The sequence below is a fragment of the Mixophyes fleayi genome, chromosome 2 (genome assembly GCF_038048845.1).
Source record: "Mixophyes fleayi isolate aMixFle1 chromosome 2, aMixFle1.hap1, whole genome shotgun sequence".
NCBI classification, from domain to species: domain Eukaryota; kingdom Metazoa; phylum Chordata; class Amphibia; order Anura; family Limnodynastidae; genus Mixophyes; species Mixophyes fleayi.
This window is the reverse complement of record NC_134403.1, coordinates 310267015-310294666: the sequence shown is the minus strand read 5'-3', so window position 1 is coordinate 310294666 and position 27652 is coordinate 310267015. Positions and strand designations below refer to the sequence as shown.

The window sequence follows — 27652 nt, the reverse complement described above, 5'->3', positions numbered from 1 at the left end:
ACTAGGGAAATGCATGATCTTACAGGTAATGATTGTGGTATATGCAGGGCTGGCAAGAGGAATTTCAGGCCTTGGTATAGCAACTTTTTGGTCTTTTGTTACTTTTTGAAGCTCCAGATGTTTTTCAATCTAATATATAACACCATTTACTGGTTTGCTAAACTATTTCTTTGTTATTTAAAAACAAATTGTGTGTGGGTTTGTTAAAATTTATAGCCGGATTTGCAAATGTAGAGCTTATTTCAGTATGTTCCTGCTCTGACCATCCCATCCCTACCTGATATTGGCATTAAGATTATTGCTGCTTTTCCCCAAAGCCACTAGTGTCATAATTACTGACCATACGGATTTGGTAAGACCACTACAACACAGAACTGAACAACGAAATGTAGCACCATATTTAAAATGCAGTGCTGGTATTTACATATGATACCTGTCCAGCAAATATGTGGAAATGGCATTTGTCAGCAGCTACACAGTGTGGGGACATGAAGTGGGGTCCAGCTAAGGTTGAGTAACTTATACAATTATATTTTGTTTATGACTCTTAAGCACATAAGTAGTTTGCTCACATGTGACAGGCCCTTTATAAAGTGTAAGTTATCTAGGAAGCAGAATTTCAGTTTAGATTTGAAGATAGATAGTGACAGCGTTTATGCTGCTTTGGAGGATGGTATTTTAGCAACATAGTATCACACAAAACAGAATATTAGTATAAATTGGAGCCATCATGCAAGCACTGGGAAGTGTTGATGCTTATTTTGATATATGGTGATTATAGTAAATGAATAAAATTTGTTGGATGGTAGCCCTTTAGAATTTGTATTGATTCAACTATATTCTAAATCAATTACAGAGAGAGAAAAAGTGGAGCTTGGCCCACAAGTCTATTGTGATGTCATAAACAGCTTATCTAGTGGTTGGGTATTGTGATGTCATAAACAGCTTATCTAGTGGTTGGGTATTGTGATGTCATAAACAGCTTATCTAGTGGTTGGGTATTGTGATGTCATAAACAGCTTATCTAGTGGTTGGTTATTGTGATGTCATAAACAGCTTATCTAGTGGTTGGGTATTGTGATGTCATAAACCGCTTATCTAGTGGTTGGGTATTGTAATGAATCTTATTTAACAACTAGCAGCATCACCCGGCATTGCGTGGGTCCGATTTGTAATCTGTAGCAGTTTTTATATATTAACAAATTATTTGGTAAATAGACCAAACATTCTATTTAGAAAATAAGATTTGTTGCTTTGTCGCATTGTGGTTATGTCGTGTTTTTGTGAGGTTTCCTTCCAGCAGTCAAACAATTGTTTACAATTGATGTTTTCAATATTTGTCGTACTGTTGCTATGTTGTCTAATATCTTACTTTTTCAATACAAAATAATTCTATAAGACTTGGCAGCTGTACATTGAGAGCTGTGGAAGATAATCACCAACAAACAAACAAACGTCTTCTTTTCTTATATAAATAAAAGAAGACGTTTGTTCGTTGACGATTATCTTCCACAGCTCTCAAGGTAAAGCTGCCGAATGTTATAGTTAGTATCTTATGCAACAGAGCAAACAATATTGAAAACATAATTTTTTCTTTGTAAACAGTTGTTTGACCGCTGGAAGAAAACCTCGCCAAACACGATGTAACGACAATGCGACAAAGCAACAAATCTTATTCTCTAAATAGCATTTTCGTCTATTTACCAAATAATTTGCTAATATATAAAAATTGCTACACATTAGAAATTGGACCTGCGCAACACCGCGTGACCCTGCTGGTATTTATATAGATTGCATTGAACCATCTCCTCTCAAGATATCATGCTAATGTATTTATGAACAAAGTTTGCATGCTCACAGGTCTATTTACTATTATGCTGTAATAATCCATATTTTTTATCATTGCTAATCTGAGCAATAAAAAATATATTATCGCCACTATTTATTTAGAAAATATTGCTGGTGCTGAGTGAAACTCTTAGTGCTGCACCAGCCAGTCTTGGGACCGCATGAGTGACCTGGCTAGCATGGACTTGGGCTTTTAGTTCCACTTAGGACATAAAAAAGAAAATACAGAAAGCAATATATATAAAAAATAGAAGAAATATTTTAACATATTTCACTTAGGAAAAATGCTTTAATTAAATAATAAAACATTCTTCTGTTATTATTACCTGCTATTGCTATCTGTAGATCTCCTTGTTAAATAGCCTTCCAAGGCTCTAGTCTGTGAATATTTTTGCTGGTGGGGCTACAGCCGGGACCTGGTTGTAGTGCTTGATGTATAAGGAGAAGCCCTATTCTAGCCTCTGAGAGAGACTTTTCTCTAAATAGTAAATAAATAGACCCCCAAGGGCCTATATATTAATCATTTTTACCATCTAAAAGCAACCGTTGTTCAAATTTACGAACAGTGCATCACAGCAGATATCATAGAGATCCCCTGCTTTGCATTTTGTTTTGAAATACATTGCAGTCCCCATAGATGTCTATTGAGGACTGCTCTGTACTGCAATTTGAACAGGCAATTACACATACAGTAATGTACACCAGCTCTGCTGTATGGAGAGAGCATTGAGGTACAGGGATCTTTGGATCCCTCACTGCATCTTACTGCTCTCCCCTCCAGTCACTATTGCAAAGGTGGTCACTCTCCGATAGTCTATTGCAAAGGTGGTCACTTTGCGACAGTGACAGGTACAGCAGTCTCTCATGACTGGTGTTCCTGTTGAAGATTTTTAATAGATACACACGATATTTGCAATAAGGATTAGAATGGATCATGTTAAAAAAGCAGTCATTCATAAATAGGGGTCATGGTGAGATGGCTGTTTAGATAGTTCTTCACTTAGTATAGTATGGTAGTTGTTTAAAATACATTAATTGTTGAGGTTTTAAAGCCATCCTACCACCTAAGAAAATATTCTCCACACTGGCTGGGTCATTAAGGAGAGCAAAGCAGAAAAAGAGGAGTAAGTTTGCACTTGGACAAACCATGTTGCAATGCAAGGGGTGCAAATTAGTTTATTCTTTTGCACATAACGAAAATACTGGCTGCTTTCTCATGTAACACATAAATACTCTATAGCTTTATTTTTACACTGACATTTAAATTTAATCTAGGACATGCCCTATCCCAACTATAAATCTGTCCCCACATTTTAAATATACCTCCCCCCTGTAATGCAACATGGTTTTGCCAAGGTGCAAAGTTACTCCTGTTTTATGCTTTGCTCTCCTTAATGACTCAGGTCCTATATGTGCCCTTTAGCTGGAGTTTCCAGGCTCCGTTGTTTCTCTCACAGACCGCCAAAAACCAACTAGATGCAACAGAATGAATTCTGACATTTTAGGTAAAACTGGTGTTTAGTTTTTTTTTTTAGCTGGCCTCAGGAATTTCTCATACATGAAAGACTATATACACTTACATTGGTAGCAGTACAATGCACATATTGTGATAGTTATTTATGTCTTTAGTAACACCTTTTAAAACCATTGCATTACATGTTGCATTTTTCTTTAAAACAAACTGAGTTCCCCAAGACAATTTTTTTATGTAGTCATTAGCACCATTATCTATTTAGATGTAGACATAAAAAGGCAATCCATTGTGATGTCAAAAGGTATATGTTGTTAAAATGCACTGGCTGGCACAAAACATGTTTTTTTTTTTTACTAATCTGTAGTTAGTCTGTCCACCCTCTCTTCTGAAAGCCACTTTTCATTGCACAATATCCAATGTACCTCCATTGACTATCAATTACTCTGAAACTCACAGATGTTTCCGCATCTTTTAAGTATGCATTACATGCCTAAAGGAGATTTCATAGAAATCTCCTCCGTTTAGGCGAGCACTGTGCAGCATCGCAGTCCCCATAGATTAATATGAGGACTGAGATGTTCTGCCATGCATGAAGCTTTGATAAGCTTTGCATTGCGCAGACAGGTAATGCCATCTCAGGATGGCGTTACCTGTCATTTCTTATGGGATTCTGCTGAAGCCTCTCTGGCTTCCTAGAATGCATGCACACAGCACCTCCTCCTGTCACTGTCAGCGCTAAGCTGCCGGTAATAGGATCACAGGGAAGGGGTCACTTTGTCGGGGCTCCCAGAGTAGCCGTAGCATACTGTATCTTAGCGGTGCATAAACATGCATCACTGCGATGTGCAGCGATGCATATTTAGCAGCACTGTATCTTATGATGCAGAGACCCCCTAGTAACTTTCTGCTGCTTTCCACTTCACACAAAGAAATGATTGACATAAAATCCTGGATTGAAAAACTGGGCAGTGAATCACAAATCACTAACTCAAATAGGCAAATCAGGCACCAGTGATCTCCTTTCACACATTCATGTGAAATGCATGGGCAATTGCAGCCTACCCACAGAACTTAATACACCTGCACCAATTATTTTAATATATTTACTTGCAGATTTGAACACATTTGTATAGATGGCACTAAAGGGGCATGATATTTGCTATTGCACTAGTATACAAGTTGCAACATCAGGGAAATATAAATAACCTGCACAGTTTAAAGCTTCAACACCCATGTTATCCTGCACATAGCTCCCCTGCTATTCAGTACATAGCACTTGGATTTATTAGCTGTGCAGCCACAGATTGTGTGAAAAGCTCACTTTGCAATGTCTACTCTGTGTGAATGTGGTTAATGCATTATAAGAATAAAATAGGCCACAAGAATAAAGGTATGTATTGTGCATATTGTGTATTGTATGTATTAGCAATAGAAAAAACATAAAACCTCTGCTGTGGCAGATTTGTCCTAGTAACACTTAAAGCAGCAATCCTACTAACACATTTATTTTATTTTCTGTTTAAATAGCAGGGTAAGTCCATGCATCTGATTTTCTTGCCATTTTTTTTTTACCTCCCTTGCTACAAATCATTATCTCCTCTTCAAAAGCTGGTTGGCAAACAATAATGGCTGCCAGACACAGGCGCTATCAATCTACTACACAGATACAGGCTCTGTGATACTTGTACATTCTTGGAGTTTGTGGGAGTACATTGGGTGTTGACATATACTTTCTATGGGATGTCTATTGCCCCTGTCTGGCGAACATTATATAGAAAGGGCTTTTGCAGGTGCATAAATAACAATATAAGTAAAATTATTCAAACGTGCAAAAGTGACATACAAAAAAAGTGACGTGAAAAGTGGAGCATACTTGCCTACTCTCCCTTAATTTCCAGGAGGCTCCTGAATTTCCGGAAGAGTAGGCAAAGCTCCGCATTTGCCGAGATTCACGGCAGTGAATGAAGGGGGCAGGACTTAGTTGTGTCATTAAGCTCCGCCCCCTCCATTCAATGGCGTGAATTTCGGCTTTTTATAATGAGGATGGGGCTATGGTGACGCGACAATGTCACCATGCCCTCCTCCTACCCCATGTGTTTTGGGTTTTTCTACACTTTGTAAGTAAATGCACAGTTAAACAACATAGTAGAACCAGCAGGAAACAACTTCTAATACCTCACAGTAACAAGTTTCACCTAATGCCGCCTCCCACTCCCCTTCTTATTTCCATGTCCCGGACTTTGTAACTTGGTAATTATATCTTTGTTTTTTCTTATTTCCATGCTTCACTCTCACCCCCTCCAACCATTTTCCTATTGCCTTTGTATTTACTGCTCTTAAGTCTACCATTACTGTACTACATTGCCTTTGTACTGCTTTACTACAACATTGCATTGCTGATTACATTGTCATACCCAGGGCTGCCAAGAGGAATTCAGGGCTGTACAACAGCTGCATGGGGCCCCCTTATATTTCACCATTCATGTGCTGTGAGAGTGGTTGTGGCCATAAAATTGGGGCGTGGCTCTGCATCATTGGGAGAGTGTCTAGCAGATGAAGAGCGCTAGGTCACCCTCCTACACGCTAACCCCTTCATTGTTGTGTACACCATTGGCAGAAGTGGGCAGTGCCCGCTCGCTGGAGCGTGAACTATGTCCCAACAGTCCTGACTTTCAGGACGGTGACCTCATAGTTGTGCCCGCAAATCATATCATGCCTCATAGTAGAGGCCCAGTTAATATTATGGCAAATAGTTGTGCCCACAATTCATAACTTACCACATAGTAGAGTTCATATCATACTACAGTATTGCCCCCAATTCATTTTATGCCATAATAATGCCCCCCTATTCATTATAGACCACACATAAGTACCCTAGTTCATATTATGCCACAGCAATATCCTCAATTCATTTTATGCCTCACATAAGTGCCTTCAATTCCCATTCTTATACACATAAGTGCCCTCAGTTCATATTATCCCACAGCAATGCCTCCAGTTCATTTTATGCCACAGTAATGCCCCCAATTTATTTTATGCCAACACAATTGCCCCCAATTCATATTATGCTGCACATAAGTGTCCCAATTAACATTATGACACAATAATGTCCCCAATTCATTTTATGCCACACGTAAGTGCCCCCAGTTCATATTATTCCGCAGTAATGTCCCCAGTTCATTTTATGCCACACATAAGTGTCTTAAATTCATATTATGCCACAGTAATGTCTCCAATTCATTTTAGGCCACACATAAATGCCCCAATTCATATTATGCCTCATATAAATGTCCCCAATTCATATTATACCACACATAGGTACCCCAGTTCAAGCAGAGTGCCAATGCTATTTGTACAAAAAAATATCACACAGTGCTATTATATTAGAAAGATGTGCGTCTTCATACTTTATGGCAACATAAGCAGTGTAATACCTGGAAAGAATTCTCCCTGCAGCTACAGCAGTTGCTCTGTAAATTCTGGAAGAACAGCAAGCAATGCACTGATGTCCTGCATCTGAGCCACACAGCCTTGTGATTCACGCTACTTATAGGCGCGGTCACACGCTGCACTCTCGCGAGACGGACCCCAAATGTCACCCATCACATGGAAAGCACCCACCCCAGTCCCCAGCACCCACTGGGCCACAGCAAAAAAAAAAAAAAAATTGAAAAAAAAACAACAGAACAAAACACACAAACGTCTGTCAGCAGTTCAGGTAATTATTAAACGCCCCCCACCCCCCTCTCGGCATCCCTGGTCATAACTCCCATGTCACATTGCTCATGATAATTATAATTTCTTATTGATATCTCTGAGGATCCTCTAATTATAAATAGCCTGGAAACATGAGAATGCATCACTCCCCCCAAAACTGCAGCCCCTGTGTCTGGTGTGTGTAGTCTGTTACATGTCTGCCCACTCTCGATCCTCCTCTCTGTCCCTGATTTGAATTGCTGTATTGTTTTTGTATGCCAAGCAATTTGTTCTGGTAATTTCATCTTGCATTTCTTAATCTGCTTATCTGTACCCATTTCTCTTATCTCTATGAACTTATGTAATTGTGATGTATGTGAAACCCTATGTTCGGCGCTGTGGAAGCCTTATAAATAAAAGATAGTAAAAATTCCTGCCATGGAAAGCTGTCTTTCTGTCAGTTGCCATGTGCCTGAGGTGGCAGCAGAAATGGATACATATGCCATGCCTAGTGAAAACTACTACATCTTTAAATTAATAGTGTACGCTATAAAAGACAGTGCTTGTCACTTTAGTCATTGTTACATCTATCAGCAATGTAAAAAGAAATCTGGTTTTTAGTTTTATTGCGTTTGTATTTATTTTCTAAAAACTTTCTGCCTCAAACCTGCTGATGTTAATTAGCGTATAGCAAGTAGCAACCTCCCCCCTCCTACCCTATGTGGGAGGCAGGTTAGGTTACCAAGGTTTTGTCCAAAAGATAAAAGTTGGACATTGAATTGATGTCTCACTTTTGCTGTCTTGCACATTCCCATCCCGTTCCCAAATGCTCACAATATGTGCTTACCAGTTATATTTCTCGAATAGGCATAATAAGCATTATCTGTGTATTCTGCGTTTAATTAAAGATCATTACTGCCTGACTAATGGCAGCTATACTTTACTAACAGCTCTGAGAATTCCATACCCCTCTGAGTGTATATAGGAGACGTCTGTGAAAATTCAAGATTTGTTATTGTGTTTTTCACATTGTTCCACTCATGAAATTATATCCACTGTTTGCCACATTACTGAGGCAAAGTCAAGACACAGACGCAGTATAATCATGTGCTTTCACGACCCCCTGTAAACGAAGAATGTAGCAATTCATTAAGTATGCATATAAGTATTTCATCCTAAGGCCCCAAAGTGCTATAATTAACTCAAATTAATCATTTTGGATTTCCTCTCTGTAGGCATCCAAAAAGCAGCAAGTGGCCTGCACATGCTTGCAGTTACAATTACTCACTGAAAATCATGTGCCAGTGAGCAGGAAACTGGCTCATAAAATAATAAATATTTTGCTTACTAAAGTTGCAATGTAATTGCGCTTTTCAGCTTGTACTGCAAGTACAGCACTGGTTGTCTGTACATAAACACATATGTTTCCCGTGCAGCCCCCCGTCACTGGAATGAGCTCCCTCGCTCCGTCCGCCTCTCTCCTACTCTGTGCTCCTTCAAACGTGCTCTCAAAACTCACCTCTTCCTCAAAACCTACCAACCATCCACTTAACCCCCATCTCCTCCGCTCATTCTCCCCTCTCTCCCATTCCCTCAACTGGCTCCTCTTGTGCCTGGTCTGTTTTACCCTTCCATAGGATGTAAGCTCGTATGAGCAGGTCCCTCTTCCCTCCTGTCTCCTTACCTGTTCTTCTGCTCCATGTCTATTGCATCTGCCTGCCTGAAGTTTCTGAAGTATTGGTACTTTTTGTTTATTGTTCTGTACTGTTATACCCTGTATAGTCTACTGTTTGTACTATGTGCAGTGCTGCGGAAACCTTGTGGCGCCTAACAAATAAAAGATAATAATAATAATATGTTATTGGACGCACTATACACTTCCTTAAGCAGAGCATTATTAAATGTGCTGTCGAGCAGGACCCTCTAATCCTTGTGTCATCCTCCTGTTACCTTTGCCTTCGGCACTCCAGCCTCATTTTTTCACCTTGACACTAGGCTCCTGCCCTTGGTCTCCTCTTCTTCCTTGCCTTCACATCTCCATCACTGGCTCTGATCCTGTTAACCTGCCCACATTGCTGGACACAGGTTCAGCTTGTTTCAGTTAGAGATAATCACTGACCCCCGTGTTTTGGTTTTGTATTCAGGTTTGGATCTGGATTACCTTCGTGTTTTGGTTTTGGTTTTGCAAAACCACCCTTGCGTGTTTTGGTTTTAGTTTTGTTTGGTTTTGTTTTGCTATTTTTGAAAAAAATAAATTATGAATAAACAGTTTAATCCCTGTAGGCCGTCCTTAATTCAAACACTTGTCTGCAAATTATACAGACAAACCTGGTTGTCTACCTCCTCCATCTTTGATTATTGGCAATGTAGCCATCGTCTTTGGGTGTATATTACACCCTCCACTTGTAGTTGAATATTAAAAAAAGCAGCCTGCATAGACTGTGGAACTAGAAAGTAAAATTAAATTAACCACGGTAGTTTGGTGGCTATCTATGCCCCCCGCCCTCCACTTGTAGTTGAATATAAAAAAAGCAGCCTGCACAGACTGTGGAACTAGAAAGTAAAATTAAATGGACCACAGTAGTTTGGTGGCTATCTATGCCCCCCGCCCTCCACTTGTAGTTGAATATAAAAAAAGCAGCCTGCACAGACTGTGGAACTAGAAAGTAAAATTAAATGGACCACGGTAGTTTGGTGGCTATCTATGCCCCCCCCCTGCCCTCCACTTGTAGTTGAATATAAAAAAAGCAGCCTGCACAGACTGTGGAACTAGAAAGTAAGATTAAAAGGACCACGGTAGTTTGGCGGCTATCTATGCCCCCCCCGCCCTCCACTTGTAGTTGAATATAAAAAAAGCAGCCTGCACAGAATGTGGAACTAGAAAGTAAAATTACATGGACCACGGTAGTTTGGTGGCTATCTATGTCCCCCCCCTGCCCTCCACTTGTAGTTGAATATAAAAAAAGCAGCCTGCACAGACTGTGGAACTAGAAAGTAAAATTAAATGGACCACTGTAGTTTGGTGGCTATCTATGTCCCCCCCTGCCCTCCACTTGTAGTTGAATATAAAAAAAGCAGCCTGCACAGACTGTGGAACTAGAAAGTAAAATTAAATGGACCACGGTAGTTTGGTGACTATCTATGCCCCCCCCCCCTGCCCTCCACTTGTAGTTGAATATAAAAAAAGCAGCCTGCACAGACTGTGGAACTAGAAAGTAAAATTAAATGGACCACGGTAGTTTGGTGGCTATCTATGCCCTCCCCCCCCCCCCCCCCCCGCCCTCCACTTGTAGTTGAATATAAAAAAAGCAGCCTGCACAGACTGTGGAACTAGAAATTCAAATATACAAAGAAATGGACAAAGACAGTTTGGTATCTGTCTGCATCAGACCCCCCCCCAACCACTTGTAGTAAAATAGAAAAAAAAAACAGGCTGCATACACTGTAAAACTAGAGATTCGAATATAGAAAGAAATGGACAAAGGCAGTTTGGTATCTGTCTGCATCAGATTCCCTCTCCACTAGGAGTAAAATAGAAAACTATTCAGCCGTTCTATAATCTAGAAATTGAGAAAGGCAATTTGGTATATGTCTGCATCATAATCATCAACATCCTCATTAGCGCCCTCGTCCCCTCCACAAATCTCCCCCTCATCCTCTTCTATTTCCAAAGTGTCATCCTCACTTGGTGTATCACCGGCTACACTTGGGCTGTTCAGGCACACAGAACTGCTGAAAGGGCCCTTATTTATGGGTACACTAACAGAATGCTCACGATTAGACATCCCACTGTTGGATGGACTCTCCACAGGGATTGGTGTCATTTCGGATTCAGAGCAAACATTATCCTCTAATGCCTTACTGTTATCTTGCAGCTCGGCTTTGACGCGTAGCAGTAGTTGTGCACCACTTGTAGGCTCGGTAACATTTTTGGATCTGCCACTAATAGCCAAAGGTGAAGGCCTCATTCTCTCTTTGCCACTGCGTGTGTAGAATGGCATGTTGGCAAAAAAATTTTTATCGGCACTTAACTTTTGCTCAGTAACACTTCTTTTTCGCTTCAACACAGTATATTTTTTGGGTTTGTTTTTTTTTGGACTGATTTCGAAACACTGTGTAGTTTGACATCGCCTTGCCCAGATAGCCTTGCCGGTACTCAGATAGGCAAAGTTCGGGTGGGTTCGGTTCTCGGGGAACCAGACCCGCCCATCTCTAGTTTCAGTTCACTCCCCATCTCTCCTCCTTCCCTTTCCTGGTTTATAAGTGTTCTGAAATTCACTTCACTACCTCTTTGCCCGATGCACCTGTTCTCAGCTGAGTGGATATTTTGATTGCACTTTGTTCCTGTACTGCCCTGTATGCCGTGTTCTGTATTGTCCTATGCTCTATGTACAGAGCCTTGGACCCTTTGTGCTGCCATATAAATAAAAGATAATAATAATACAGTTCCAAACTGAATGAGTTTCAATCTCTCAGATGAGCAAGTACTCTATTTATTTTGTTTATTAAAGGCTGTTATTAAATAAACTAATGTCTACCCTATGAAGATCCTCTGTTCTGCAGATTTACTGCAGAGTTAAGATTATTTAGCATTTTCTTTATAGCTGTATTTTACAAGTATTAACACTTTTTAAATTAGTATTACATTTTTAAGAGAAGTTGGAACACACTACATAGTTTTACTTAACTTCATCAATATATATATATATATATTATATATACAAGTTAACCCGTGCATGATACTCATGCATTATAGTCAAATCAAGATACTTAAGGTCTTAAAAAGATTCTTGTCATGCATTTGGGCCTAGCCCAGGCCTCCTCAGGGGAAGATCGTTACTTCCCGACGCAAGCGCCCTTTTTAATGTGTGTTCATGAGGTAAAATTACCTCACGAAAATGAGTTTGACCCCTCAACTCGTAAATTTAGCCTTTACTACCCCTCCCACAGGGGGAAGGGGGGATGATGGAAGTTAACTGACTTGACTATTCTAATTTTTTTGTCAAATAATGTCAGTATACCAAATTTCAGGTCAATTGGATGAGCCCTTTCTGAGAAAATAGTTTTTTCCACACACACACACACACACACACTAACGCACGCCTCTACACATGTGTGTTCATGAGGTAAAATTACCTCACGAAAATGAGTTTGAGCCCTACCAAATTTCAGCCCTTTTTGAATTTTTTTTCCCACACACACTAAGCATTTAGTAGGTCAGTGTATAACTCTGCCCAGCAGGTGGCGCTGCAACTTGTTTTTTTTTTTCCACACGCAGACGCCACTAAGCATTTATATATTAGATGTGTGTATATATCTATAATATAAATGTCTAGTGGCGTGTGTTAGTCTGTCTGTGTGTGGGAAAAAATAAAACCAAGCTGCAGCGCCACCTGCTGGGCGGAGTTATACACTGACCTACTAAATTCTTAGTGTGTGTGGAAAAAAAAATTCAGAAAGGGCTGAAATTTGGTATACTAAGATGTTTTTAATTTGTTAATTTAATTTGTTAATTGTTAAAAGTGTTTATAAAGATTTGAAAAATATATATATATATATATTTCTTGAAGGAGAAGTGACAGTTGGGAGTGGTTGGTGGTTGCCGGGGGTGACAGTGGGGAGTGGTTGGTGGTTGAGGCCTGGGCTATGGCCCAAATGCATGACAAGAACCTTTTTAACACCTTAAGTAGCTTGATTTGACTAGAATGCATGAGTATCATGCACAGGTTAACTTGTGTGTATGTGTGTATATATATATATATATATATATATATATATATATATATATATATATATATATATATGTGTGTGTGTATGTGTATATATATATATATATGTTCCCTAATAGATGAAAAGGGAATACTGGGGTGAGTGGCTGAATGTTGGGTGTACCAATCACCCATTAGGTCATTCTAGGTTTTGGCAAACCAAGCAGATGAATCGCCTCTAACTGTAAGAACCTACAAATGTGAGGCTGTCCGCAAACCCTTTTCTCTGAGCCTGAGAGAAGATTATACATTTGTGTCCGTTTTTGGGGCCTATTTATGAATCCCTACACCGTGCGGAAACTGCTTGTTCTGCATGATTTAGGCATCTTTAAATAAAATGAATGATCAGTCTACATCAGGGGTAGGCAACCTGCGGCTCTCCAGGTGTTGTGAAACTACAAGTCCCAGCATGCTTTGCCAGTAGATAACCAGCAGATAGGTGGCAAGGCATGCTGGGATTTGTAGTTTCACAACACCTGGAGAGCCACAGGTTCCCTACCCCTGGTCTACATTAACACCTGTTCCTTACAAATTGTACTGTAGCAGATATGTTGTTTTTATTTTATTTACTTCACTTACCTGCCTTCACTTTCGCTGTGTGAATGCAAATTTTGCATTTGCATCTAAATTTTCACACGACAGTACAGTGTGTCATTAAAACTAAAGCATGGGCATAACTTCATTTCTAACATGTAGAAATAGAAGCACAGACATTGCTAGGATCAGTGAGGTAGAACATGCATGAAAAATGTAGAAGGAATGTCAAATATTTGGAAATAATGTACATTTGTTATAATTAAGTATTGTAATTTCAAAATATTTTTTTATTAGTGCTTTGTTGTGTTTTTCTATAAATCACGAATTACCTGTTTGAAAATCTTTTGTTTACTATTTTCACTTAACTTATCTTTCCTCAAAACTGAAGGAAAATGGGTTCTAAACGTTAACCGCCACAACCTTCAGATATATGTTCTTCAGCTCTCTTTTCTTGCTTCACTTACTCAGTGGTGACATTAGCCAATAACCCAGAACAAGTATCTCACTTAGACTAATATAGCATGTCTAAGGATAGTGAATGTAAAGTGCATTTTCATTACAGCTATAATCCTGCTATGAAGAGTAATGCTATATGTGGTGACAATTGAATCATGTCTGGTTCACTTGAATTTAATGCTATTCTGCTGAAGCATACTTTAGCACTAGGAATGCTGTAGTTTTCTTTAAATGCAATTCGCCTTCTAAAAAGTATTTCTAAAATGAATTATCAAGCCATACCTCAGTAGTGAGGGTCCTACCTAAGTACCCATTTCTTCTGCCATGGGATAACTCATGATGGGATTTGGTACGAATCTGTGTTCTTCATCTGTAATCATTCAGATAGTATGTGATTGTCCGCAAAAAAACCTAATAAAAATATACAAAGGTAAGTGGTTGTTCATAAAAAAAACAATAAAATTAATTTCAAAAGTCTGTGGCTGTTCATAAAAAAAACCTAATAATATTCATTCCAGGTTGTCAAAAAAAATAAATCTTCTTTTCTTCCAGCTTGAGTGACCCAAATAATCCACCGGAAACATGCTTGGCAAAACAAAAACACTTTAATATACAACGTATACTAGCTCCTGTCTGCAGGAACTGCTGGCACATAATAAAAGAATGACAGCCACTAGGTCTATTTATAATCTGGGGGTTTCCCACGACCTCAGCTCTGACAGCGTAAGAAACCTCCAATTACAAATATATATATATAAATAGACCTAGCAGCTATCATTCTTTCATTAAACAGACTTGCCACCAGTGAAAAAAAGAGCAGGACCATACTTTTCACCAGTGAATTGAATTGCCTTGCAAGTGCCATCCCATCATTCACTTTAAACAGTCATTGATTTGTGGTAGTGATGGTACTTGAAACAGTTTTGCAGGGTAAATTTGGAAAGCAGAGAGTCCCTGGGGCTCTTCTTCACTGCCAGCTAATCACAAACAGTTTCCCACAACTTAAGATGCCATCCTATCATTCTTGTTCCAGTTTATCTGTCGTTTTAATGCTTTATCTTGGGGTTCCCTTTACTGTTAGTAACCTGTCATTATTGACCACTTCTACTGGTGATACTCAGCCACCAGATACTCACCGACTGTAAGGGCCCATCTGTACACTGGCTGTACGTGAAAATTTGCTGCCTCCACCAGGCTCATCCAGGGGCACCTGGATCAGCTCACTCCTGGGTGTTGTATATATGCATCAGCTCTTTGCTGGTGACTTGTGGCTGATAGCAGGAAAAGCATTGACTCAGGACGCTGGGTTCACAGAATTAGAGCAGGTGATAGGCATCATGCAGGATCTTATAAGCAGAATTGTGTTTATTGCCCATATGTAGCCCTGACAAGGGATTTTACAATTAGTCTGTTCTACTGATGATTCATCCAGAATTACACAAACAATACTGCAATATGCGCTCTTTATATTAAGCTAAAATCATTTTCCACCCCTCAGAAATTCAAATAAGCACTTCAAATACTACAACAATCCTAGTGAATGATTGAGTAGGATGGCCAATGGGCTACAGGGTGTAGACTGTCCTGAGCCAACCAATTAGGACTAGATTTGACTAGGCCAATGGGCAAAGACTTTATGAGCATGCTCAGTTAATTTTCCCCTGATCAGTCATGAGGGCAGATCTCCCTCTTGCAAGCAGGATTATTACATACTAATATTAAGCATCAGGGAATAGCTCTGGTCACAGGGAGCAATGAGGTATCTAAATTTTGAATCCAAATACAAAATACAGTCATCTGTAATTTAACAAAGAACTATATGCTCCATATTTGGGGCATTTCCACAGGAAACAAAAACAGGGAAGTTTCCCTTTACAATGCAGCGCCACTTTAAATTTAATCGCCGAAGACGCTGAACACGCCGGAGTTGAAGAATCCGGACATTAATACATTTACCCCCTGGAGTGTCACAGGCTAGCTAACAGTGCCCTATACCCTTACTGTGTATTTATTCATTCTAAGTACCCACTAACATTTACTCAAAGTATTCCTTAATGTGTTTAAATATTTGCCAAGAAAATCTTTAAATGTCTAGATTAAAAATCTAAATTGTTTTAAAAATGTTTTACTCATTACTTATATATTAAACTTTATTTTGAGTTTAATTCAAGTTAGCCTATTCTCCTGTAATGTCCATGATCCACCCAAGTTAGGGGGTGAACTTTGTTTTACTGCTGCTAAAGGGCACCTGTCTCCTGTACCTGTCACCTGCACAGTGATAAGACAGTCAATTGTGGTTTGAACCAATTTTCATGAAAATGCAGCCAAGTAATTCACAAGGAATCTGCGACATCACAGAGGCACACATTTCATAAATATTGGTACAAGCCACAAATTGGGTGCGTGCAATAGGAGATAGGTGTCTGAAACTATTTGGAACTACAGATTGAATTATGTAATACTGTTTGAGTATACAAATTAATAGTCAACTTTTAGAGTTTACTTTGTCATTATTTATTCAACAACACAAAAAGCTGCAATTTGTCCATCCCTGTACTGTCATTATAACCAATCAACAATAACACTCAAGAGAAGAAACACAAATGGTTGGAGATGACTGTGAAATTCACCGTACTTCTTTCTATCGGCATGCACAGGTGAAGGGACACGGCGTAGGAGGTGTCAAGTGGCCTTTAGCTACATGCCACAGAACGAGGATGAACTGGAACTCAAAGTCGGAGAGGTCATTGAAGTCCTCGGAGAAGTAAGAGTCTGCTTTATATGCTTTTGTGTTTTTTTTTAAATGTTATTAATGATGCCATGAAATTACAATTCGGAAACCGGCTTTACATGAGGACGGTGTGTACCACAGGACCTTGTAGTATAGACGTTTTGTTTTATCACGGAGACATTCACTTGCATTAGTTATGTTGTTTCACCGCTGGGAAATAAATGGAAAGATGGTGATGAAGGGGTTGAAAGATGGAAGGTGGGGGGGGGGGGGTGTTAAGAGAAAATTGCGCCAGACTAGGCAGAGATTAGGGGCACTTTAAGAAATAAAGTGTCCCCATGGCCCCGCCCCCTGCTATGAAATGCCGAAGTTCACGGCACTGCATAGCGCCAAAACTTGGGAACCTCCCGGAGATTGCGGGAGAGTAGACAAGTATGGGATAGAGAGACAGTGCTTGGGTCACCATGAAGTGGGCATGATCACGTCAAATTGGGGGGATGGCACATCCTCCAGAGAAGTCAGCACTTTGAAACCTCGGGCCCATACTAGCCTCTCCCCTAAAACATCTATTCAATGCCACGCACACCTGCCACTGGTACACATGGCATTGAAGAGCCGTCACTCAGTGGAACATATCTTCCAACTGATCCACAAATTGGTCAAAAGTCCCCTGGTGACTGTTCTGCTTAAATTGGGATAGTTGGAACATATGTATATATTTTCAGCTCTGATATATGTTTAAAGCTTGCAAAAATAAAATTCATTTAGAATGTGGATCTGTTTGATGTCAGTGTACAATAGAGATGAGCACTGGAACAGGCTGTTTCACAGAGGTGCAAAGCTCCTGCAAATTCTTCTGGCTACAATCTCTAGTGTACACATATGTGTTTTATGGTGTATAATGTTCTTATCCACTATCTTAAATGCTGTGCCTTAAAATCTTGTGCCCAGGAAAAAATCTGAATCAAGATCCACTTGACTGTCTCCCACTATCATTGTTTGTCAGCTGCATTTAATGATGTTGGCAGAGGAGTATGTTCTATACAATGTAAAAAAAGAATCGGCACAACTTAGGGAATCAACAGTATAACGTGGGGGGAAAAAAAAGAAAACCTTTATTGGTGTAATAAGGGTGTAGGTGTGTGTGGTAGTGTAGTTTTACATTCTTTTTTCAATACAGTATGAATACAGCTATTCTCATTTTATTAGCTGTTAAATTCTTTTTTAAACTGCATCTTCAAAAACACTTTTTTTCTTCCACTCACCAGCACCTACCTGTCTGTATCCCTGATCCCTCTCCTCCTCACATCCTTCTTCTTCTGTAATGATATTGCCAGTGATTGAAAGTCCCCATTATCATGCAGATTCATGTGTACACCTACACGATTTACCTTCAGATCTGTGCTCTTCATCTCTCATAATGACTTGCTGAAAAGATCGTGACTCTGCAAACTCCATAGAGATCTGTTTACGCTGCTGGTCATGAGCATACACACAATCACATTTGCCCAACATCGTTCCATCGTTACTGGTGATTTTTAGTCTGGTTATAAAATCGAACCAAACCTTACTTTGGTATAATAACACATGATCATAACAGTGTACACAGTAGTGTGATATCGGATCTAACAGCTGTTTATCGTGTGATTGGCATGATAAGTGGTTGAAACACCTGTAGTGTGTACCCAGCTTCACTTCAATGCATCTATAAAACAATTAGAATAGGACCACTCTATTGTTTACTTTAGATTATAGCTGTGTTTAGAAGACAAAATACATCTGTTAAGAATAAAGTAAAACCTGTAATTACAAACTGACCCAAAATACTTTTCTTGCACTAATGTTACATTCAGCTTTTAGGACATTGGACTGATATTATGACATTTTTGGCCAATTCTTCCTAAAGTACTAACAGGCACTAAATAGATAAATAGGGTCACCGAATGATGCATTAAGCCGACCTTATTGAACTGAATGATTTACTAAAAGGCCTCTCATGAGTCATAAGATTTAAGTCATTTTGACCTGACCTTAAGGATAACAGAGATAGAGAATAGCTACTAATGTGTTAGCACTTATATATTTATTTCCTTTGCATCCTTTTATTCTTAAGGTTTCTTAAGTTTTAAGTAATGTCACACTCCTATACATGAGTTAGGGGGACCTTAGAGCAGATCGTTATAGAATCAAGGCGACGTTAAAAGTTAACCATCTCTGTTACAGTCTCCTTAAATTCCATACTGGAGTTTAGAGCATCTGGCCCTATGGCACTTTTGAGCTATGACTTAGTATAAATATTGGGCCTTTGACATTTATTTACATTTTCTCTATATTTCCATATTTTCCCTCGTTCCTTTTTCCTATATTTCATAATGTTTATGTGGTGGGTGGTTTAGACGCTTTAAAGATCAGTTACCGTAGAGCTGCCTTTTAAAAATCTAACAGTAAATGAATACTATAGAGCAGTACAGAGATATTGTAACCGCTGACCGTGTATGAGAAGCTTTATGCTGTATTCATATGTCCCAGGATGCATCTTTATAATTCAACATCTATTTAAGATTTTTAAGAAAAAATTGGCTTATTTCTTTGTTTGCAATTGTTTTATAAAACATCTTCCTTCAGTTGAAAAACAGACCTTCATTGCTCTCGGAAGAAAAACGTTTCTTTTTATGTGATTTTGCATTGTAATGTTAAATGTGCACGGTGGGTGTATATTGAGTGAAATGACTTTACTATTTTTAATCATAGGGTGCTGTGTAGGTAGGCGTTCATCTGGAGGTAGTGTTGTGTGGGTTTTGTGTGTCACTCGCATGGAGACCTTTTTAAATTTGTAATGAAGTAAAGCAATTGCAGTAATTAGTTACAAACAAACTCATTTTAAAATTGCATTGAATTATTTAAAAAAAAAATTACATTTTATGTATGTGAGTTATAATATAGGCTTTGCAGTTCACCATAATCATCATCTTCATCACCAACATTTATTTATGTAGCGCCAGCAAACTCCTAAGCGCTTTACAATTGGAAGCAAACAGTAATAAAACAATTCTGGGTAATACATACAGAGAGGGAAGAGGGCGCTGCTCATAAGCTTACAATCTGTGGGAGTTAAAATTGTAAATATTCCCAATACCCTTCCCCCCACAACTACAGTAATAAAATCACAGGTCCCTTTGCCCACGATCCCGCAGTTTAGGAGATACACCAGCCAGTGATGTAACAAATATTTCTCTCTTACTGTAAGCTGGAGGAGGTTTTTAAAGTCATCTCATGGCATTGGAAGTTTGACAGTGCACCTTTATGGAAGGAGATCTTTAATGTAAAACTGAAAGTGAATATTAAAAACAAGAGCACTGTTGAATAGGGGCATTCTTTCCCCTTGTAGCACCTATGCCCCCATTCCCGGAAAAACCTCTCCACCTGTCCATTCATTAATCACCACACTCCTGAATACTTGATTGCAAGAGAAAGTGAAGTGTTACATCAATCACCTGTGCTTCTCCTGAACTAGCCAGCTTTGGGCCCCAAGGAAGCGAGAAGGAGGGAACCGGACCCACAGCTCTTTAGTTCCCCATGCAGCTGGCCCCATTATCTCCATGGACCCTGGTGCACTGCACCTACTGCACCAATGGTAGTTCCGTCAGTGAGTGATTGTATTTACACCCTGTGCTGTGGGAAGAACAGCCATGGTAAATGTAGTATATCTGTAATCAGGGCTAGTGCAGGTACCCTGTCCCTTCAGGAGCCCCCACCCTTCTGTTGTCCTCCACCTGAGGTGCCCACCCTCCCTAGCTTCTTAATTTTTGTGGTAGGGGGGGTGGCTTATTTTTCTCATCTTGGGATTGTGGCACTGGGCTGTGACATCAAACATGGCACCACTCTCTTAGCCCATCAGCAATATGGAGGAGCAGCAGCCGGCGGTTTTACAGGCATGAAGCGGCTGGAACTCACTGCAGTGGTGCTGTGGGGAAAATAAAAACACTGAATAATTGGCATTATTCACCCAGTGGTAGCACTGGCCCGGACTGTAATACTGACGTGGAAAACACAGCCTTTTTACAGGAGGAGTTCCAGCTTTGCCTCTTATTTTACAGGCTGTTAACCTGAAATTCCACTGCAGCTCTTACAACGGCAGCTCTGTTAAAAATTAAAGTATTACTTTCCCACTCCATGACAGACAGCTGATGAGAGCTTCTAACACATCATTACAGTGGGCTTCTAACACAGCATTACAGTGGGCTTTATTTATTAAACGGTGAAATGCCCTATCTACAGCAAAAGGAAACTGTATTTTTATTTTGATAGGGCATTGTGCCATCTATCAAGAGGTTCGCACTTGTGGTAGCCCCCACTGGCAACTAGTTTTGCCGTGTTCCACTGTGGGAAAGCCTATTTAACAAGGATTGTGACGCTACGGTCCTTGTTCTGTAATTACCATCTCAGGATTACAAATCAGCCATCTGGGCCGCCTATACTCATATCTCCAGAAACTGGCCCAGCAAAGGGGTTATTTAGCCTTACCACTTCCAGCCAGTATTGCTGAGGCAGTTAAGTATCGCTTATCTGTGCTGACAATAATTTATTGATAGCTTGCGGAGATAAGGTACTTACTATCGCTGCGATAAGCGGTGGGATAACCCAGGCAGCTTTTTGTTCACCAGTCAGGAGAGCCGAGTTATGTTATATCTGCAATCAATACAGGACTTGCCTTGTTGCAGATGAATTTTATACACCTTGCATGTTTCAATATTTTTCCTCATCATTGTTTTTATTGTTCTGGCCAGAACCTGTTAATGTCATATTATGTAATAAAATGTCCAATTTTAGTATTTAACCTTTCAAAGGTTTATGTACATATTGCCATGCGCAATTTTGCATTTATTATTACTTTCGGAGGATGGGGACTCCCCTCGAACATCATATAGGTCCATTTGTGGCAGCACCCCTACATATCGGGAAGCACGGCCTAACCCATACATCCCTCTTTCCTATTGTAGACTACACGCTGTACCTAGAGTGGAATGGGTTAAGCATTTGGTGCCCACACTCCAAGGACGTGAGTGGAGGCCTACCGTGGAGTGCCCTCAGAGGACTGTGTGGACTATGATATAGTAAAGAGTGCCCTCCTTAAATGGTACACTATTACCCCAGAAACATATCAGAAAAAGTTCCGGGATCTTGCCAAGAACCTCCTCGCCACTCATGAGGTGTTTGCTAACCTGCTCCGGGAGTCTGCGAGGAAGTGGATGCGTGAAGCTGGCACCCAGACCGTGGAGGAGGTAATAGACTAGATATGCCAAGAATAGTTTCATCTCCGCTGTGCACCGGAGGTGAGAGAATGGGTTCTGGACAGGGAACCAACCACCATGGAAGCAGCCGCCCATTTGGCGGATCCATATGTGGCTGTTACGCCACCCTGGCAGAAGCGTCAGGTTAACAGTCAACCCCAACAGACTGTACAATCAGGGAGACACCCCTCTCTTACTCACCCCACAAAGCCAGTATACAAACATCCAACCAGCTGACTGTTCCCTCGCTGGAAGCCAAGCTAGCAGCGGACTTTCAGGGATGGAGGTGGGAAGTGTAACCAGATGCAAAGGGTTGCTGTACAAGGTAGCTAGGAAGGTAACTGGGGATAGACCAGTCCGGAAATACGTACAACTGGTGGCATCATGGAGCATTTGCGCGCAACTGTAGTCAGTTGCCTGCAAAATCCATGGCTGGACACCAAGGAAGAGACCGAACACTGAAATGCCTGACACAGACCTTTTATGGCCGGGAATGTCGGATGACATCCGGCCTACTGTAAGTCCTGTGATCTTTGTCATCAGTTTGGGCACCCCAGTGCTCGTGCTCCTCTTAGGTCTAATAGTTGGGAACCTTTCCAGTGAGTGGCTGTGGACATAGTAGGTCCACTACTTGTGCCCAGTAGATTGGAAAAAGGGTACACCCTGACCCTGGTGAATTACGCTACCTGGTATCCAGAGGCTGTGGCTCTGTCTGCCATCACTGTGGAAAAGGTAGCGGACACGCTGCTAGGAGTATTTAGTAAAGTAGGGTTCCCATGTGACATTCTAACTGATCAAGGGACACAGTTCATGAGTGAACTAGTCCAGTGTCTCTGGGCAAAGTACAGAATTCGGCATCTCTGTACTGCCCCCTACTATCCCCAGACTAACAGACTGTGCCAGCGGTTCAATGGAACTGTGAATCATATGCTACGGGCATTTGTAATTTCAGAGTGGGGGGACTGAGAACGCTACCTGCCACACCTCCTATTTGCTTATAGGGAGGTGCCGCAGAAGTCTACCAGTTTTGCCACCTTTGAATTAATATATGGCAACAGAGTCTGTGGACCTCTTGACCTGTTCCTGGAGGCTTGGGAAGGGGAGCTACCCACCCAGCATGTCTTTGTGGTGGAGTATGTGTTAAAGCTCAGAGATCGGTTAGAGAAACTCATGGGGCTTGCACAAGCTAACCTAGCGGAAGCGCAGGCCAAGCAAAAGATATAATATGATCAAGGAGCGGGCGCCAGAATATTTGAAGTATGGCAGAAAGTCCTTTTCCTGATACCCACACATCAGAACAAGTTGCAGGCTGCCTGGGCTGGATTGTACATTGTACATGGCCTAAGTGACATCAGCTACGTGGTGTCATTTGATAACGATTGTAGGCTGCAGCGAATCTACCATGTAAATATTTTGAAGGCATACTACGAGTGTGTGGAGTCGGTAGCTGTGGTTTGCTGCTTACCGACTGAGGAACCAGGAAATGATCCACTACCTGACCTACGGACGCCAGTGGTGAAGGTGGTGTAGAGGAAGTGTGCTAGGATACGTAGTTGAGCACCCACAAGTGGGAGCAGCTTGAGGCAGTGCTGCTGCCCATTGCGACTCAGTTTATTAGGAAGTACGGCCGGACCTCCTTGTTGATGCACCATGTAGACATGGCAAGCTTAGGTCAGTTAGGCAACGCACTTTCCAGGTTTCACCAGAGGCCAAGGAGTGTATGTACAAGGAGGTGCACGAGATGCTTGAACTTGGTGTGATCCAGCCATTGTGCAGTGCCTGGGTTTCTTCCATTGTATTGTTTCCCAAGAAGGACAAGACAACGCAGTTTTGTGTAGATTACCGCTGTTGAACGAGGTGACTGTGTCTGATGCCTATTCCCTGCTCGCATTGACGCTCTGTTAGACTGGTTAGCTGGAGCAAAGTATATTTCAACCCTTGACTTGAACAAGGGGTTTTGGCAGATACCACTGACCCCAGAGGCTCAAGAACGGTCTGCGTTCATCACCCCATTTGACCTGTTTGTGTTTAAGGCAATGCCATTTGGGATGAAGAATGTGCCAGCCAATGTGTGGTTGATTACATGCTGGAAGGGTATAAAGGCATTGCTCAAGCTTACTTGTATGACATTGCCTTTTTCAGTAAGTCCTTGGAGGACCATCTAAACCATGTAGGGCAGGTATTGGAGAAAATTTAGTGAGCAGGTCTCACCACCAGGGCAGACAAATGTAAAATGGGGATGTCAGAGATACAGTATCTGGGACATCGTGTGGGGGAGGTAGGCTTAGGCCCAAACCAGCAAAGGTAGAGGCAATCCGTGACTTGCCCCAGCCCACAACCCAGAAACACGTACTTGCCTTCTGAGGGACTGCAGGATACTACAGACGTTTTGTCACAGACTTTAGTACTGTAGCGAAGCCCCTGACGGATTTCACTAAGAAAAATTCCCCCAAAGTAGTTGACTGAACACCTGCTTTTGAGCTGGCATTTCAGTCGATAAAGGAAGCCCTGGTTAGTGCTCCAGTTCAATTAGGACGAGGACTTTTTTGTGCAAACTTATGTGTCACATTATGGAATGGGAGCAGTACTTAGGCAGGTGGGGCCAGTTGGATAGGAGCACCCTGTGTCCTATTTGAGCAGAAAACTTCTCAATGTTTTGGGGGACTTGGCTTAGCCAATATCGAGCAAGACGTGCTCTCCTGGAGCTCCCTGACATTGAACCCCAAAAATACAAATTCTAGAAGTGCCCTGCCTCCTTTTTACCCCAGAACCAATGGCTGTGTTCACTACGAACAGCAGGGTCAAGCAGCAGCAAAAACATTGCCGTCCCATGGTTCTATCCAGAGTCTCTCCACCTCAGACTGTTCGCATCACACAGCCGTGCCCCGGGAAACAATCTCCTGCAGTGGACTTTCCGAACCTGTCGCCAGGCTCCCCTGAGAATTACCTGACAGTCCTGGACTTGGAATCGACCGTCTGTGGAGAGGTAAGTCCTCCGATGGCCACTTACAGAGAATCTAGGCAAGTCGCCCAAGCGACACGTGGGTGCAAGACAAACTATAGGCCTAGCTATCCCACCCTGCAGCGGTCTCCCTAAGAACATCCCTGGTCACCTCAGCAGCTCTCCTGGTGGCTGGTGGTAAACGTCGGCAGTGCCCTCCTGGTCAGGGTACCTGGGTTTGCCGGACGGGAGCTGTCGGCGGTCAATGAACAACGGCAGTGAGGTGGGTGCTGCACAGACAACAGCGCATAGACCCTGCACAGTGAGAGAAACACACAAAATTTGCCTCTTCCTCCAGTTATAACAGCTAACAGCCGGAGACTAGCATCCCTGCTGCCACCTTGTGGATACAATTGAACATTACCATCTCGTAGCCTATTGATCTTTTCCACAGGCAACACATGAGCCGGATACCTCTAAGTTTCAGGCACACTGCCTGCTCATATAACTCTCTTTAATCTGTGTGAGGTACCCATAACCAGTTCCAAATGAGGTCAACAGGCACAAGGGTAGAACCTGTATAATCCTATGTGCTAACACTACTTACCTGAACTACTGAACCGTACTGAGAAGCTTCGTCATCCGCTGGGGTATACTACACCCTTGACACAGACCTCCACAACTTATATCTGACGTCGTCTGATTCCTTAAAATGTCACATCGTCATAAAAAGGCCTCCTCTACATCCAAAAACACAATCATCAAATCGTTAGAGAAAGATGGCACCCGCTCCAAGTTTACAACGGACTCTGCAGACTTGGGCTCAGACTCAGATGAGGCTCCAGTTGCGCCCTTGCTACTCGCAGCTAATGATGTAATTGCAATTGTAACCAAAACTATCCAGCCTGAAATGAGGGCGATCATTTCAGAACTACACACTGACATAACTGTACTGGGCGCTCACACAGATACTGTGGAAAATCAGCTTGACACGGTCTGTCGGCATCAACAATTCACCGACGCAGAGACCTCTGGATTGTGAACCGAACTTGATACTTTCAAAGATCACCTTGAAGATATGGAGAATCGAAATCGGCGAAATAATATAAAAATCAAATATATTCCGGAGACTGTCACCCTGGAAGCACTCCTGCAATATCTTGAGGGACTATTTATACATTTGCTGCCTGACACGTTCAGGGACTCACACCATCTGGGCAGGTCGCACAAAGCCGCCTTCAGACCATCCCCCAAGGGATGTGGTTATCTCCTTTCATTACTTTAAAACGCCTCAGTGTGTAATGTTTTCTCCATCACCTATGCCGGAGGCCTCCTTGGATCAACGTTTTGCTGCCCCAGCTGCCTCTACTCAATGACTCACTTTTGCTTCATAGCGAAAATGTCCACACCAGAAATCTCACAGGTGATACTATGGGAGGCCCACAATTCTACTCTTAGAAGCGTGTTGATTAATCTGGCTGTGGCTCGAAAGAGAGCAGAAAGAGAACGTATCCAAGACCTAGAAAGTTAGATAGCATCCCTCACAGACCTACACCGCACACATCCTAAAAAACTAACTTACCTCAAGTTCTTAGCCCTGAGAAGTCAACTTAACGAATTGCTCTCCAAAACTGCAGCAAATACATTACAGTGGTTGAGGCAAAGCTTTTATGAAAAGGCAAACAAAACCGATACCCTTCTTGCCCGCAAACTTAAAGCCTGATGTACCTGCAATCGAATTATCGGCCAAAAATCAGCTGTCTGCTCCTTAATATATGATCCTAAATTCATTGTGCAAAGATTTCGGGGCTACAATGCCTCTCTTTATGATCTCCCACCACCAGCAAGCGACCCAGCCCATCACAAAACCACTTTTAATACATATCTCCGTACATGTCACCTTCTCAAACTTACCAGTGCCCAAATGGAATCCCTAAATGCAGAAAGGACATCAGAGGAAATAGTTGAAGCTATTCAAACTCTGAAGCAATGCCCCGCCCCTGGACCTGATGGATTCCCAGCCCTCTACTATAAGAAATTTAAAGGGTCCTTGGTTCCCATGCTCCTAAGCCTATTTAACGCCATGCTTGCCAGCTAGATGTTCGACGGGGCTACTACCAGAGCGTGGATAGTGCTGATCCCTAAACTGGATAGAGATCCCATAGACCCTGGCATTTAAAGACCCATTTTGCTTCTAAACACCGATTTAAAAATCTCTTTGCGAAAATACTTGATACTAGGTTTGGTAGAGTTTTGCCCTCGCTGGTCTATCCTGACTAAATGAGGCCTCGGATAACATCAGAGGCTTATTAGTTAACTAAACTTCGCATCCCTTATGGCTCTCCCTGCTCAGTTGGTGGTGCTAAACGCGGAGAAAGCATTTGACATAGTGGCCTGGCTGTTCATGCAACACACTTTAGTGAACATGGGAATACAGGGAGCCTTCTGCAGAGGAGTAGCAGCCCTATATATCAATCTCTCAGCATGCGGTTCTAGCAAACGGTGCTATCTAAGCTCCATTCGGCATTCAAAACGGCACCCGCCAGGACTGCCCTTTCTCTCCGTCACCCTTCGCCTTAATTATGGAGCTGTTGGCAGCCCACATCAGACTGAATCCGGATATCACAGGAATCAAAACAGGCATCCGTAATTATAAAATTGCAGTGTCCGCAGATTACATAATTTTGACCATCATAAACCCCCATATTGCCCTGCCAAACCTCTTTCAAGAAATCCAACAACAACTTAGCGAATTGTTTAATTGCAAAACAAACACCCGACAAATCGGAAATCTTAGACCTGATTTACCCCCCCTCCTACAAAATCTCAAAGCAAATCATGCCTTTCAATGGCAGCCACAGTAGATTAAATATCTAGGCATATACCTCACAAAAACATACCCCTTACTAT

General features: G+C 41.5%; 1 protein-coding gene across 1 annotated transcript in view; it reads left to right on the top strand.

Annotated features, from left to right (window-relative positions):
- The window catches only part of SH3KBP1 (SH3 domain containing kinase binding protein 1), a 316533-nt gene that overhangs the window by 130017 nt on the left and 158864 nt on the right, over window positions 1-27652 (top strand). Inside the window, exon 4 of the mRNA XM_075196540.1 lies at window positions 16437-16543. Coding sequence (XP_075052641.1) covers window positions 16437-16543 — 107 coding nt within the window. The remainder of the gene's footprint in view (window positions 1-16436; window positions 16544-27652) is intronic.